The following is a 17,181-nucleotide window of genomic DNA, read 5'->3' on the forward strand; positions in this document are numbered from 1 at the left end:
TAATAACAATAATGCATATAAAAATTACCATAATACCCTTACATCTAAGACATTTCTTATGTTGACAATTTAAATAATTAAAAAAAAAACCAAAAAGGTTGATACATAAGTAGGTCTAGGGGGCAGCAGAATTATGTAGTGTCTGACCCACCTGTGTATGTGCCAAGACCACAGGTGACACAGGAGAGTCAAGGTTCCGTATAATATACGGTTTGAGATGAGTCACATGTGCCTTACGGATCAACTGTTGAGTATCGGGATCCACCAATAAGGCCGTCACCGGTGTTAACATTTTGAATACTTGTACGGGACCCGACCATCGTTCCTGAAGTTTAGATGAAGTTTTATTAAAGGCGTTGCTTAAGGGAAAAACACGGTATAGAACCATGTCCCCAGGTTTATAAGAAACCGGAACACGGGGATGATCATATTTACGTCGGCGTGAATGCCAAGAACGCAGCAAGTGTTGGTAAGCCTCACCCCAAGCTTGTGCCCGATCTGAAGATGGGGGGGCAGCCAGTTCCTCTTCAGATTGTAAGTCCCAAAAAAAATTCAGTGGACCGTCAATATCCCGGCCAAATATCAACTTCGCCGGCGTAGCGTGAGTGGCATCATGCATAGCAGTATTAAAGGCAAAAGCAATACTACTTAAGTGGAGATCCCATTTGGAGTTATCTTTGGAGTGGAAACAAATTAAGGATGACTTAAGGTTACGAATAAATCGCTCTGCCAAGGAAGGGTTTGGATAATAGGGACTGGTATATATATGGCGAACATTAGATTCAAATAGGAGATTATTAAACACTTGTGAACGAAAATAGGAAGCATTGTCAGATACTAATTCGCATGGAGCTCCAAAGGAAAGAAAAAGGGATTTCAATTTATCAACAATGGCGTATGAAGTCGCCGAACGAAGGGGATAAAGGGAGACCCATTTGGAAAAAGCATCCACAACCACCAAAATATATGTATGTCCACGAGTGGAACGAACCAAGGGACCCACTAAATCAATATAAAGACGCCGCCAAGGGTGGCGTATCACCTCAGAAGAAAGTAAACCCTGTGGCCTACGAATAGCCAATTTGGCCTTTTGACAAACATCACATGAGCGCACGTACTGTCGAATGTCAGCAAGATAATTAGGCCACCAGAAAAGTGCAGAAATCTTCTTTGTTGTTTTGTTAGCTCCTAGGTGAGAACCACCCACCGGAGTATCATGGTAATAACGACAAATAACGTTACGCAATAATGAAGGTACAACAACCTGAGAAGTAGTAGAACGTGGTGAAGAACGAACCAATAGATCCTGGAAAAGACCAAAATTAGGGACTGTTTTAGTATCCCGAAGTTGTTCCATAATGGGACGTAAGGTAGAGTCCTGCTCCTGAAGGGCAATTATATCGGCCTTGGTAAAGGGGATAATGCTAAGCTTAGGTGCGGCGCATGCCAAACTAGTAACTGAAGAGGGAGCTATGACAAAATCTTCCGGAGAATGCATCCGTGATAAACAATCAGCAACAGGATTCTTGGACGAGGGAATATGTTCCACATTGTAAGAAAAACGAGATAAGTACAATAACCAACGTCCAAATTTACCGAATTGTTCGGGGTGTTTCAACAACCACGACAACGCCTGGTTATCTGTTTGAAGTGTAAAATGTTTGGAGGTTAAATACGTCTCAAATTTCTTAAATCCAAAGACAATAGCCGCGCATTCAGCTTCATAAATTGATTGCCGACGTTCCTGAAGGGTACGTTTGCGGGAAGCAAATGCAATTGGTCGTAAAAAACCTTCCGAATCACGCTGGTTCAGAGTAGCCCCCAAGGCTAAACTCGAAGCGTCCGTCTGAAGAACAAATTCTTGGGAAAAATCAGGTAAGGCCAATACAGTGTGTTTCAAAAAGGCAGCCTTTAGGTCATCAAAACGGACCTGATCCTCTTTGGACCAAACAAAAGATAGATTCTTTTTGCGCTTATCAGTAAGGAAGCTAGTCCGTTCAGCGAACCGGGGAAGAAAACGGGAATAATATGAAAGAAGACCCATGACCTGCGCCACTCCACGCTGGGATTTAGGGGGCGGTATATCTTGGATGGCGGAAATACGTTCAGGGTCCATGACCATTTGTTTATGGCGGATAATATATCCCAAGTACTTAATTTCCTTGGCCATCCAGGTTGATTTAACCGGATTAACCGTAAGACCAGCTTCCCGAAGAGCCAGGAGTATCTCATTCAAATGCAAAAGATGGGACTGCTCATCGGGCGAAAACACCAACAAATCGTCCGCATACGTAAGGAGAAATTTATATTTAAACTTGCCCAGAACTTCATCCAGTACGCGGGACAACATTTGCGTACCCAAATTGATGCCAAAGGGAACGCGCGTATATCGAAATTGACCAAAGGACGTCACAAATGCCGTTAAGTCCTTGCTCCTTTCGTCCAACCTAATCTGATGGAAGGACTGGCATAAATCAAGGCAGGAAAACACTGCCGCATTTTGCAAATGTTGGAATAATAGGTCGATACGGGGCTGTGGGAATTGGTCATATGCAATTAATCGATTTAAGGATTGGAATGAACAAACCAAACGATGACCACCATTTTTCTTCGGCACCAAAAATGCCGGGCTGGCATAAGGTGACCGACAAACCTCCACGATACCTTGGGACTGTAACTCCTTAATTTGTGTGCGCATAATATCCGTTTGAACAGGGTTCAATTGGAAAGGCTTAGCTCGAAAGGGAATATCGGATACTAAAGGAATGGACACCGGAGGTAATGTACATTCACCCACCTTATCCGTAACGACGTCAGCGAAATTATTTAATAAAGTTTGCAAATCAAGAGGTGATTGAGAGGAAGAAGAAGAGAGGTGCGGAGGTTCTTGATCAGAAACAGGAGGACTTTCTGTGGAAAAAGGAAATGACACATGATAAGGATTTTTATCCAATGACAGACCCTGTTGAAAATAAGGGAAGGAAATAATCCAAGATTCCAAAGAAATGGTCGCCTTCGCATGAGAAAAAAAATCCATTCCCAAAATCAACGGATACGGTAACAAATCCACTATCCAAAAACACCATTTCCAAGATAAATGACCCAAACGGAGTGTAAGTTCAGTTCGAGAATGCAAAGAAAAAACCCGATTTGTTACGTCCTTTAAATCCATCGTTGCGTTTCGATCAATAGAATAACCACTTCTAATCTGTCCCAACAATGCAGAAGAAACAAGCGACACCGATGAAGCGGTATCGAGAAGTGCAACTGTCGGTTGATCTCCTAACAGAACCTTAATCGTTGGGAACAAACTATTGTCGGTGGAAAAAGGGTGTTCTGTATGCAATTGAAGCGGAGGAGCATCCTCACCGACAGAACTCCGTAAGGATGGCTGAGGAGAGGGAACAGGATCCTGTAACGAGGTATTTAAACTCGTTGGTAACGGAGAATCCGTAACAACTTCTTGTGGTACCACCGAGGGAAGGAATGAAGGACAATCAGACTGTATTAAAGGCAAACAAGAGGAAGGGTGTGAGTACTCCTGGGGGGACTCCATGGTATGTGAAATTGAGGGCGGCGAACTTGCCAAGACCCTATGTTGAGGAACATGAGGAGGGGGTTCACAAGGCCTATCCGAAGCATCTACAAAACGAGAAGATGGGCACGTTTTTGTATGGGACTCTGAATACATGTGCGTATGCCATTTTAATTCAGGTTGAAACATTTGTTGAGCCAAGTTAAAAAACTCACGGATATTTTGGGGACGGGGATAACATAAAAGTAAAGAACGAGCAGGGAAATTCACCCCTTCTAGCAAAACCTCAAGTAAATGTTGTTCCGACCACTCAACGGCCAGCACCTGGGTAGCATCGTACACATCTCGGAGAAAAGAATACAGAGATTCGTCTGGTTGTTGCATACGGTGAAGGATAGAAAATCGAAATGTTTGCATGTCTGAAGCAGGTATAAGTCGGAGCCAGATCAGTGTCAAAAATGAATGCCACGGCAACTTCTGTCGGAGACCTTCCATCCAACTTTCACGAAGAGGGTGTAAGGTAAATGGTAACGCCATTAGAAGGAGAGATTCAATATCCATCAAATCCAAGGCAATGATTTTATGGAGAAGGGTCAAAAAATTATATAAAGGGATAAGATCCTCACCGGTGATAGGAGACACTCCCTTAAACAGGAAGGATGCCGTCTGGAAACGAATTGTTTCTCGTAAAGGCGAGGAATTTTGTGGAAGAATGACACCTTGAAGGAAATCCAAGACAGAGGGAGAAGGGGGGGGTAACGTTGATTGTTCATACGGGGATGGTACATCAATAGTCATTATGTCAAAAAAGAAAAAAAAATACAAGAATAATTAAGTAGGGAAAAAAAATTTGGGAGGGGGGGTTGTGTAAAAAAATTCTTCTTTCTGCAAAGTTACTTGAAAAAGGTAAAGTAAATCGCTAAACCTGCTCTGCTATCAAAACTTTGTGACGCTTGTCTGGTTAAGGCAACTAACTAACCCGGTACGTTAATGTATAGTCAATGGAAGCGCGTGGTAAATATACCCTTGTTAGCGCCTGCTCCATGCAAGGGTCATAAACACCTTCCGACGCTACGTTTCTGTTGGGCAAATATGTTCCAAACACGTAAACCACCAACAGAAAGGCAACGTCATGTTCCGCTAAACGCAGGAATCCGAGGAACGGTCAAAATCACGAAGATTCCGTTCCAATTACTACTGTGTTTATTTATGCTGTCAACTGAATTGTACCTGTAACAAAGAACACACCAAAAAATACTTAATCACAATTAACCCTCTTAATACTAATTGATCAAACAGGCATGTGCAATTTGATAATTATTGTAATCTTCAAAAGAAGCAAAAAGGGGGGGGGGGAGAATAGTCAAAAGACGTACGTGACTTTAACCATTCAAGCACAGTATACTGGTTCTTATTCAAAAACACATCGCAGTGTATGTTGCATTCTTTCAATGTGCTCGATTTAACTCTAACGAGACAAAAAGATAATGACAAAAAACTTCAATTTTAACCTCCTTTTTATTTCAACAATTTTAGATTATCTTGACCTTTTTAATAACAACGTGAAATATTATAACGTGACAGTCAACCTCTCTTTTTAAGAGGAGAAGTATTCTTTACAAAAAAAAGGGCGAGTACAAGGAACAAGTCCAATTGAAAAATCTGCGTTCCCGTAACAGTACTACTTAACAAAAGGCAACGCAATACCGATAACAATCTAAGAAGGTGTTCTTCAATAACAATGAATCCTTAACAACTACGTTCAATCACGTATATGAACATTACACATATATATATATATATTGTGCATGGCTTTGAGGCTACTGCTTAAGGTATTCGGAGGGGATATGACTTATTAAAGAAGGAAAAAGGGGAAGAATTACAAAAAAATAAGCAGTGTCATTTGACGAACGCGATTTAACCGTTGCTTCCTATCTTTCAACTGGGTCTATGCAGCAACTCCTTGCGTAAAGAAAACAAATTTATTTTCTTTTGTCACAATCGATTATTCTTTCTCCAAAAAGGCATGAGAATAGTCAGCTAATCGCTCTTTCTTTGGGATTGGACTTTTATACGAAACATTGGAGTAAAAATGCCTAACGCTTCGTGTTGGGCGTACTTTGACTTGGTATTATTATCAGTTCCAAAAAATGCGTACATAAATTATTAAAGTTCACTATCTGAAGCACTGTACCAATATACTCGGCACGTTAATTTATATCCAAAAGTCAAAAAAGGGGGGGGGGTGTAATGTGTTGGAGAAGAAACTCCAAAACAAACAGCTCGCTCAACAATCAGAAGAGAGGGAGGTAATTGTACAGTTCAAAAAGGGGCAAGTCGGTAACAGGATCGGAATCTATAAACGTCCACTATACCTTAATGCAATCCTTCTGATGGTCCTTATCACAATCACAAGCACATGGTCTGGATCACGTAACTGCATTCGTACGCCTCTTCACGAGTCTAGAAATCGTGGCTTCCAAAGTTGTATTCCCATCTCACCATTGCAATACGTGGGCGAAGGAATTGCGTGTAGGCAAGCCGATCCTGCTCCGCTACTAGTCGACTGTACGTGGCTGTTTCGAAGCCCGGGTGCGAACTGGTTACTGACGATCGGGAATCGTGCAAGAAAAAAAAGGGAAGGGGGGAGGAGAGTATAGTTTAGCTTATCTACGACAGATGGCAACACCATCGAAATGCCGTAGCGTTATCGTATTTTGCGGAGGAGAGTTTATTTTCTCCGAAAAAACTCTATAGACGTACCAAAAGGTACGAGTAATATTCCCAAATTGAATATATTATATTTGGAATGTTACAAGGAAAAGGGGAGGGGGGGATTTTTTGTTCTATTGTCCAATTCCCATCATCTAGAAACATGACAATTTTTGTATTACAGTATTCACAAATATCCTCAACAAATGATGCTGTGAGTATTATTTATTTAAGTATTGGATTAACATATTTACCCCCAAACCTGTGGTGTATATTATGAACGGAATAATTCAGACAGCCACCATGAAACCACACATGCTTTCACTATGTCACTGCGAATAACATGTATATATCAACAGGAGCAAATACAAATTGCCAGTAATAAACTATAAAAGTGAAATGGCTATTTCCCATGATTTTTCACTTTGCAATGGAACCATTTTACGACATTTTGCAAGGAGAAAAGTGGCACCTTTCTGGCAGAATTCAAGCATTCACCACCTGAACGCTACAAATCCATAACATAATTTTCATCTTGCTTTCTTCTATAGAATAAACGAGGTGGTTAAGTAAGTGAAAGCTTTGGGAAGCTAAACACAGTGGAGGGAGAGGTGGAGGTGGCATCGTTTGGCAACTCATTGTATACACAAGACAATATTCTCCTCCTGGTAGTAACAGGTGACTCATTGAATAGGTATGACGTCATTTGTTCTTGATCAGCATAGCAAAAGCTTTACAACCTACAACTAAGAAATCCATTTCTTGAATCTGAATTGTACTGAGCATTATATAAGAGCTTTCCCCCATACATGCACGCACATTATACATGCTGAAAAAACAGGATACAAGCCTTATACAGCGGTTTATTACAATAGATAAATGACATATACACAATAAAAAAATAAATAACTACACTATTTGATAAAACATACTAAGACGACAAAATTTATGTTGAAATAAGAGAATTACAACAACAAATTAAAATATTACAATACAATCACTTAAGCTAAAAACACGCTAGTAGTAAAATTACAAATGTTATTTTAATAATAAAAGGTCATTAGCCTCCAGCGGATTATGATAGTATTGTGATATAAGAAAATTACAATATCTATTATTTCTAAAATGGGAAATGATGGGAATTACAGAGCAGTTATTTCAGATTGTGTAGTGGTTAGTCTTTATAGTAACTTTAGATAATAAGTAGGGAATATAAAGTTCTTCATTAATTAATTTGCAAATAAAATTGTAATCGTTAGCATTTCTTCTCTCCAAAAGGGACAAAATATTAAGTTTATCTAACAAATTAATCTAAAATGTCTGAATTTAAAGTAAAAATGAAATAAATCTTTTATGTATATTTTCAAGCATGTTTTTCATATTATTATTACAAGCAAAATTCCAAGTTGTACCATATGCCAGCATAGGCCTTACATACACAGTACATAACTGAAGTAACAAGAATAGATTGTTTGAATCTGACCATTCATTGATTAAGAAACTGCTTTTCTTATACATCTCGACATGATTCTGTTTTGCGAGATGTATGTAAACAAACTGATGAGCATGCCTATACACAGAGGTAGAAAAAACTAAAAATTATTCAGGCTCCGGCACCTTTTAATCAGGAGCCAGTTTTTTCTTTCTTTCAAATCCATGCTAAGAAAGGCATGAATCCAACTCAGATAAAGCTACATATCTTAAAATGTGACCTTATACATTTAATTCATTAATTAATATGACATTTGATCAAAAGTAATTAATTCCTGTGCCAGAGTGGCCTTCCTAAAGAAGGCTCAATTGGTAACGGCATGAATATCCAATACATTCTAATATATGGCCGAATATTCCATATCTTTTAGTTTTTATGCATTAAGTAAAGTTAGTATTGTGCAACTTTTGAGATACAGTGTAGAATTTCGAAGTATGAGTTTTTACATTAGGAAAACAATATATAATGTGCATTTTTGTCCAAATTTTTTGCCTCCAAAAACTGTGGTGCGTATATTTAAGACAGCCAACATTAAAAACACGCATGTTTTCACTATGTCACTGCACATAACATGTATATATCAACAGACACAAACACAAATTACCAGGTTGGATTTCTTTGGTAATAACTTTTTTTTTTAAAACAAAACACTATAAAAATGAAATGGCCATTTTCCATGATTTTTCACTTTGTAACGGAATCATACGCCCAGTAGTTGTATACGGAGCAGAAGAATGGAAGTTAACAAAAAAGGAACAAGATAGCCTAATGCATGTTGAAAGAAAAATACTTAGATGTATGTCCCATTAAAAAACAAAGATGGAACATGTAGAATCAGATACAACCATGAGCTAGAGCAACTCATTAACGGATAGAACATAGTAAGATTCACTAAGTCTCAAAGGCTTAGATGGGCAGGACATGTTATAAGAATGCCGGAGAACATAATGCATACTAAAGCATTTCAAGGAAAAATGAGTGGGACAAGAGGAAGGCCAAAGAAGAGATGGCAGGATGCTCTGGAAGAGGATGTCGTAAGAATGGGAAGATTGGAACAATGAGCATAAGGAATGTAAAGATAAAGACTGCTGAAAGGGAATATTGCAGGAAAGCTGTGAAGGAAACCAAGGCCCACAACTGGCTTTAGAGCAGAAGAAGAAGAACAGAACATTTTGAGACACCAAGAAAAGTGGCACTGTGCCATTCTGGCAGAATTCGAGCATGCACCTCCCATTACATGGGATGTGTATCAGCGGTATTTGTCGGGCGAGAAACAATAGAAAAAAACAACAACTTCCGAGCGTTGCAAATCCATAACATAATTGTCATCTCGCTTTCTTCTAGTACAGAATAAACAAGGTAAATTCTAGAGAATATCTATGCTCTTCTTAAAGGTTCGCATAACCACTTTTTGTGGTTTCGTTCTGGTTTCCACACACAACCTCACATGGCTAGTCACTCTGTGTTGTATGTGTATCTTGGCGTAAGCTTGAAAAACTTTTGGGAAACCAGAACAAAACGTTGCAGATAAAATAAAAATCACTAAAAATAACTGTGTTAGACTATTTTGTACTACAGAATAAACATAAGCTTTGGGATGCAAAACACAATGGAGGGAGGGGGGGAGGTGTCAGGGGTTGGAGACTTAATATTCCAGGGTGGCCACTCTACGACCATGATGAAATTCAAGTATAATTCCCAGTTTTTACAATGAACTTTCAAAAATTCAAGGCTACAAGCAGATGTTTTCTCTATTTCAATCATTCATACAGGGTGTCCCAATAAAATGTATACACAATTTGAATGATTATAACGTGATTGGTTATTAAGACAAGTTCATTTTCAAAAATTTTAAAAATCTACAGACATGAATAATTTCCTTTATCAAATGCCTATTTTCAAACTGATGACCATTCTGGTCCAGGCACTGCTGGAAACGCGAAGCATTGGAATCCAAACATCTAAAATAATCATTTCGTTCACATTCTCATTCAATGGCTGCCTCCCAATTCGTCAACTCTTGCCCGTTTTGTACCGTAAAGTTTATCTTTTATGTAACCCTGTACAGAAAATCTTAGTTGCGTGAGGTCTGGTGAACGCGGAGGGTATTTTTCTATACCCCTTCTGTTTGGCACATTTTTTCCAAGTATCACTCACGAAACTGCACTCTCTGGTCCGGATAATGAGAATGTACTCTTCTTGGAATGTAAGTATTCCAATGCCAGTGTTGAAAAATGCAATGGACACTTGATTTTCATATTCCTGTTAAGGTGTGTATACATTTTTATGAGACACCCTGTATTACTGCCTCTCACCACTCACATGCATACACACACAAATATATTAACAACATAAAGGGTTTGTGTGATTCCAATGTATCCAAAAATTCTAGTTCAATTTAATTAAACGGTGTATATACATATTAAAAATATTTAATTTCAGGTGTGCCATTTCACATACTAACACACGAAATACATCTAAAAACACAAGTCACAAATATTACGGGATGTACTAATCTACGAAAAATTGCTATTGCACAAGAATTTAAAACTCAAATTTACTTAATCAACTTCAAGATATCTTGCAATAATATTTCGTCTGTCAGATAGATTGTTCTGAAAATTAACTAAATAACTAAGTTAGCGGATTGAGAGAATTCGGTTCTATTTTCAATGCAGCTTCCTTTTCCTTCTTCGATAAAAATAGAAGCTAAACTGTAAAAAATTTGCCTCAGGGTATTTATAAATATGTCTAAATTTAATGGGATTTGAGTTAATAAAAGTTGCAACTTTTTACTGAAAAATTCACACAGAATTTACGCACAATTCCCGAAGCCAATAATCCACACATAATTCCCAGTGAGTAGTCACCCCGTACTCTCCTCTTGGACCACACAGCAACAGCTTTATGACCTGCAACTAAGAAAGTCATTTCTTGAACTTGAATTGTACCACACTTGTATATACGAGACATAATTGTCGCTTTTCCTCAAAAATACCAGGGAGTGCATAATACCCACATGCCCATTATACATGCAAAAATACGGTATTTTCCATATGAACGCAAAGTCACTACACACATTGCAGCTATGAACCGATTGAACAGTGTGAACTTCACGTCGCTAATTGTAAGAGCAAACGTAACTTGAATCCTACGAAACAAGCAAAATCACTTTGTACTTACAATACACGAGCATCTTTCTTCGATGGCTTCTTTTAATGTCCTCATAAGATTCATAAACGGCCTGCAGTCACGTGAGTACACAAGAAGAACTATTGAATTCCCTTGACAGATGTTCTTTGGTGGCTCAAACCCGGCTGGAAAAAACAAGATTTAAATATATAATTTATAGAATAATGTACATAAGGATTTTGGAGACATCAGAATCACTTTTGGTGAAAGTACATTAAACTCGAAACCATTTAATGATGTTTATTAGGCTCTAGGAAACGAAAAAAAAGGAAACAAAATATATGTACGGATGAGGAGAAGCTCATAGGAAAGGAAATGTAATATGTAAATAATCACATTAAACTGTAAATAAACATGGCAGCATGCAGATATTTAGCAAACTATCATTTAAAAATGTCAATATTCAGCTACGAAGACTATAAAAAATATTGTCAGTTACAATTATGTAGTACATCCGGAATGTTTTATTTTCACTGGAAGAAAGGTTACTGAAACTATTATTGTTTCATTAACACACGCAACAAAAATTTCAATTTCAGGATCATATATACAGTATCAGAAACAGAAAAATGTATTGTATCTATAGATATCTGTTTGGCGGTTATGCGAAGAAAATTTGCGCAGAAAATTGAAAGAACTTATCAGAAAAATGTATATTTATATGTAATTTTTTATTTGCTTCAGTAAAACTGTTAAAAATATTTTACAGGGTCGTTTACCAGAAAAAGCCTTACTATAAAAAACATATATCTATACGTATGGTGCCAAAAACCACACAAGCAATTTTGAGCTTTTGTTTTGTTTTTAAGAAAATAAAAGAAATGTTTTAAATAAAAAAACTCATGATTTTAATCCACCCTGGTATCTACTATATTTAAATCAATTTCAATATTCAATACCTTAAATTCAAAATTTTGCTCACAGAGTATACATCAATATAGTTTCGGCAAGTTCAATGCAGTGGAATGTTGTATCATTGGGGGGGGGGGGAAATACCAAACGTGCGTGTGTGTGTGGGGGGGGGGAGGGGGAGGTAACAAGACACTCAGACCATCTTTTGCACTGGAGAAGTACTTGGGTAATCAAAAGGGTTACAAAATATCTCAATAGACAGGACTTCAACATTATACATACATACAAGGGTCATTCAAGGTTGATCATGACTTGAGACAGGAAATATACATACATAGAAGCACCAAACTATGTCAGTTTTTCAAAAGTATTCCCCCTGAACGTCCAGGCACAGTTGCCATCGTTGTGGAAGTTCCTTCATGCCTTTGGCGTAATAAGAAGTAGGATATTGTCGTAACCATTGCAGGACAGCATTCTTGAGTTCCTCGCCTGTCTGGAAGTGCGTACTGCCCAAATGGTCTTTAAGAGCCCCAAACAAGTGGAAATCACCGGGGGCTAAATCTGGACTGTGTGGTAAAAACCTCCCGGTGCAAGTTGGCCAGTATTATTCGAGTCAAATGGGCCATGTGTGGCCTGGCATTGTCATGGAGAAGAATGACATGTTTCGACAACATTCCAGGTCTTTTCTTCTGAATGGCCCCACCTACAGCACCGTGAAGCAGTGTTGAGTAATACTGGGCATTAATTGTGGCACCCTTCTCCAAAAAATCCCGCATGGATAACACCTTTCATGTCCCAGAAGACAGTTCCCAAAATCCCGGAGTGACTGCAGTTGGGCGAATGTGTCCATATGGTTCATTTGCTACAAACTCCTGCCCTTCACTGAACTGTTGACACCATTCGTACACTCTTGCCCATGACAGTGTTTGTTCACCATACTGTGCTTGCAGTCTACGCCAAATTTCAGCAGGTTTCACCTTCTCCTTCACGAGAAAATCCATTATACACCGCTGTCCCACAGCAACAGATACACTACTTACCGCCATCTAAGTTTACACTACTGTGCATCTGCCAAATGCGTCACAAAGGATCATGGTTACTCGCAAGGAATCATGGTCTGTCCAGCCGAAGTAATGCAGCGCTACATTGCTTCATTAATATTTTATGCACGAAAGTCTTGGTCAACCTTGAACGACCCTCGTATAAACAGGTACAAGCATCTCTTACAGTTTTAAGAAGTTAGTGTTCTAAATAATACAAAAAAAAAAAGAAAATCTATTTAGTATTTCCCGACTTTGAATATTTTCATTAGTGCTGAGGAATACAACTGCAAAAAGCATTAAAATATGCTCAGTAATGTAGAAATGGCCAATTATATGTACTAAAACATTAATTAGGTCTTTCATAAGACAGATTTCTATATATTTCAGGATCATATATACCACACTAAAAAAAAAGTAATCAATAATCTAGACACAGAGATTACAATACACCATGGTCAAAAATTATTGCATATGTTTCAGTGACATATTCTACAATGGGATTCAAGTCAAATCGGGACTTTTAAGATTATTCAATAACTGTATTTTTCGACATACTTCCCTGTTACATTTATCCCAGCATTTAATAACTGGAAAGTTTCGGCATAGAAAGATTTGTCAGTGCACCTGAACTATCCAAGGACAGACCGCTTCACTTTGGAATCATCACTGACGGACGTATGGCCATCTTTGAATCATCTTACTGCAGCTGAGCATCTCATCCCCATACTGAGCTTGTAGTATCCCAAAGATCTCTGTGGATTTTACGGCTTCATTCACAAGAAACTTCATCACCACACACTGTTCCATACACGCACTAACATTGTTGTCTGCCATCTTGATTAACGGTCTCTGAACTGGCCTGCGACACATGTGCAGCCTATCAATAATAGTGCTTGTAGTATCGACACGCCAGCATACATTGTTAAACCTGTACAATTAAAAGTCCCGGTTTGACTTGAACGCACCTTGTAAATGCGTAGATACTTACCAAGACCCAGAGACTTTCTGTGACGCCTGCGCCTGCAGAAGTAGAGGGACATTATACAAGACACGACAGCAAATGCCAGAAACACAGAAAATCCTGCCAGCACGGGTGTGGATAACTTGGTGGAGTGATCCTCCACAATTAAGTTGTTGCCATCTTCTAGGGATTTCAGCTCTGAAACAAGGAAATAAAAATTGAAGTAAAACAATAAAACAATTGTGGAAAAAGAAATGAAAATGTACACAAACAGGTACTGTAATGCCACTTTTTGGGGGCACGTTCAATGCAGGAAACAAAATAAAAGGTATGGCCAAATGAAAAGGAGACCTTTGCTGTAGCGGTGTTGTATCTAATTGAAGAAGGTAAATATGTTTGCCGATAGATGGCGTGGTGTTTGTCCCAGTTTGCAGGCATAGGGAACGGCTGCTGTTTTCTCAGTTGGTGAGAGCTGTTTTGTGCGGACGGGTGCATTATGGATTCCTCCAGATCAGCGCAGAGCTGTAAGCCAATTTCTTTGTGCAGAAGGCAAGCATGCTTCACAAATTTATCGCAGGATGAAGGATGTTTATGGAGAGCAGTGTCCCGCACGTTGCACCATATTCCATTGGTGTCAGCGTTATGAGGCAGGATGCGAAAGCACAAAGTACGAGTACTTGCCACAACCCGGGCAAGCTTCTCCAGGACAACGCTAGGCCACATGTGGCCAGGTAGGCCCTCAACCTGCTGAGGACATTTCAATGGGAAGTCCTCACACATCCTCCGTACAGCCCTGATATTTCCCCATGTGACTCCCATATCTTCGGCCCCTTAAAACAATCACTGAAAGGTCAAGGGTTCACCTGTGACACGGAAGGCAGAACACCGTGGAAAACTGGATCCGTAAGCAATGCAGGAGTTTCTACACTGAAGACATCCACTCCCTTTCTACACTTTGGGATCAGTGCATCCATATCAATGGCAATTATGTGTAGGTATCATGTTACACATAACTGTAATTCACATATTATGTAATGCAAATATTCTGTAATATAATATTCTTTAGATATAACCACAGTCTCCTTTTCATTTGGGCATACCTTATAAATATATGTAGATTTTAAAATTTAGTTGGCATATGTAGTTTCCGAGAAAAAGATGCTTATTTTGTGGTTAGGGCTGAGCTGAAACAAACACATTTGTATCGAACAATACTAACATTACTAATCTGCTATCAGTATATATCACTATGAATATGAATTTAATCATTAGGTCCAAGATAATTGTGTAATTATATTTTTCATTAACGTTTTTAGATAAAATCAGTGAAATGTCAGCATTTCATGCCAAATAGCCTAAAAACGTGCATAAATGTACATATTTTACCCGTAAGTACATATATTTACATATCTTGCTCCATAAGTAAGGTAAAGGGAACGTTCCCCCCGTGCATATAGCACCGTGCCATGAAGGCACATTTGGGGGACATGGGAGTAGGGCCCCACATATTCTGTCTCGGCCATTTTGGAGGTGATATGATCAGCACCATACTCCAGCTGCCTTTACCTCCCAGGGTTTCCCACAGGTAGCCAATGATTTGATGCTGGGCGAGCCCTAGAGCCACTTTATGCAGTGACAAGGTCGGAAAAATTCCAACCTTAGATCACACCTTCTGGGAATTGAACCTGGGTCTCCAAGTGGCAGTCACATGCCCTGCCGACTACAACACCGCAGCTCCATTTTACTCCATAAGTACATAAACAGCCGAGTCAGCCTCGACCAGTCCTGATGATTATTCTGAGATGGAATCGAAAGCTTGGCAAACCTTTAAAGCATTTTTATCACGCTGTTTGTGTGTTTGTGTTACATTTAACATGTATGTTGCCAGAACGTGACGCAAGAAGTTATTTTACTGTCATACATATTTTAATTATTTTACTTTGCTCTTGTGCCACCTTTGGCTATTCGGTAAGGTGAGGACAATGGTGATGAATTGAAATGGATGAAAGGACAATCACAAACACATAGGGGCAACACAACACGGGCACCACAGAGGATTATACTGGCAGTGAGTCTAGATGACAATCTCGCTAGTCTGTGAAAGGCAGTCCAGGTTGTACTACGTGGAAGAGAGGTTGACCTCTGGGTAAGGGTCACTGCTAATGCACATATATACATGATAGAATGTATGGCTTCTGTGTAAGGATTAGTCGAGGAGGCAGTGAAGAAACGATGTCTTCGATTTTGGAGAAAACCCCAAGGTACAATAAAATTTTAGCTATTAACAGACTGCTACGTGGAGACAATAGTTTTGACATTGGAAACTGAGTACACACCAGAGGATTTGTGCAAGGTTAAATAAGGGGTGTCTCAGAAATATTTTCGTTTTTGAATCTGCCCTCTGGGGCAATTTGCACATTACGGAGAAATGAGATAGATCGCAAACGCTTGGCAACATTGTTAATATGTAGTTTCCAAGGAGGGCTTTACGGGGCAGCAAAGTGCTTTTTGTGTTCCTGCATTTTATAAAAATAATGATTATGTTGTTGTGCGTCGTTTGTACCGGCATCATTATAACCTGGCAGGAATGAGAGAGTCCCAGGTGCAAATCTAATTAAATATTGGGTGAGAAAGTTTGAAAACACTGGAAGCACTATGACGAGTAAACCGCCGGGACGTCCAAGGTCATCAAGGTCGAACAGAAAGAATTACAGATGAAATCAATGCTAATCCTCGTGCAATGCTTCAGCGAGTGATCGAAAACTTTAGTTCAAGAATAATTGAATGTGAAAACATGAACGGTCACCATATGTTCAATACTCTTTTCCACAAATAAAAATTTAATGTTTACGCTTTCCTTTGGTAATAAATTTATCTTTATACAAAAAAATTAAGAATTTATTTTAATTGTTTTAAAACCAAAAATATTTCGGAGACATCCTTTATGTGTGAAGCAGAAAAACAATATAAAGCCCTGTTATGCGAAAACAGAAGTTTCATATTTCAAAATTTGAAACACATTTGTTGCTCCATACATGAATATGTAAAACATTATTTTGGTGAAGTCTCCCATATACATTGCACCGCTCGATTTCAGGTGATGTGATCAGCTGGCCACTTTTACCCCTAGGTACAAAAAATTATTGTATTTATTTTGGTTTGTCTAAAGCTTAATACCCACTGAAACGTGGAGAAACGCGGCAACAGAACTTCTGTTGCCTGCTTCTATTGAAATCAAATGGTGTAAAGTGGAATTTCCGTGCCCCAGAAGTATGCAGGTTATCATCCACCGAGACGGCAGAAACACGTCTCTTGCATTCCGTTGCCGTGTTTCTCCACGTTTCCATGCGTCTCAGTGGGCATTAAGCAATTTTTATCAAAAACATAGGATGGA

At 38.9% G+C, this 17,181-nt stretch overlaps 1 protein-coding gene across 3 annotated transcripts in view; it reads right to left on the reverse strand.

The window, feature by feature from the left end:
• Nucleotides 1-17,181, reverse strand: part of LOC145989684 (uncharacterized) — a 173,595-nt gene that overhangs the window by 106,792 nt on the left and 49,622 nt on the right. For all 3 annotated transcript variants that reach the window (XR_014441882.1, XM_083124907.1, XM_083124906.1), the window contains exons 10-11: nt 13,815-13,985; nt 10,923-11,056 (exon numbers count right to left, since the gene is read on the reverse strand). Coding sequence is in view for 2 of the 3 variants with exons in the window: in XM_083124907.1 (XP_082981033.1) it covers nt 10,923-11,056; nt 13,815-13,985 (305 nt within the window). In the remaining variant the exon portion in view is untranslated. The remainder of the gene's footprint in view (nt 1-10,922; nt 11,057-13,814; nt 13,986-17,181) is intronic.

The sequence above is a fragment of the Lepisma saccharinum genome, chromosome 7 (genome assembly GCF_977018435.1).
Source record: "Lepisma saccharinum chromosome 7, izLepSacc3.1, whole genome shotgun sequence".
Taxonomy (NCBI): domain Eukaryota; kingdom Metazoa; phylum Arthropoda; class Insecta; order Zygentoma; family Lepismatidae; genus Lepisma; species Lepisma saccharinum.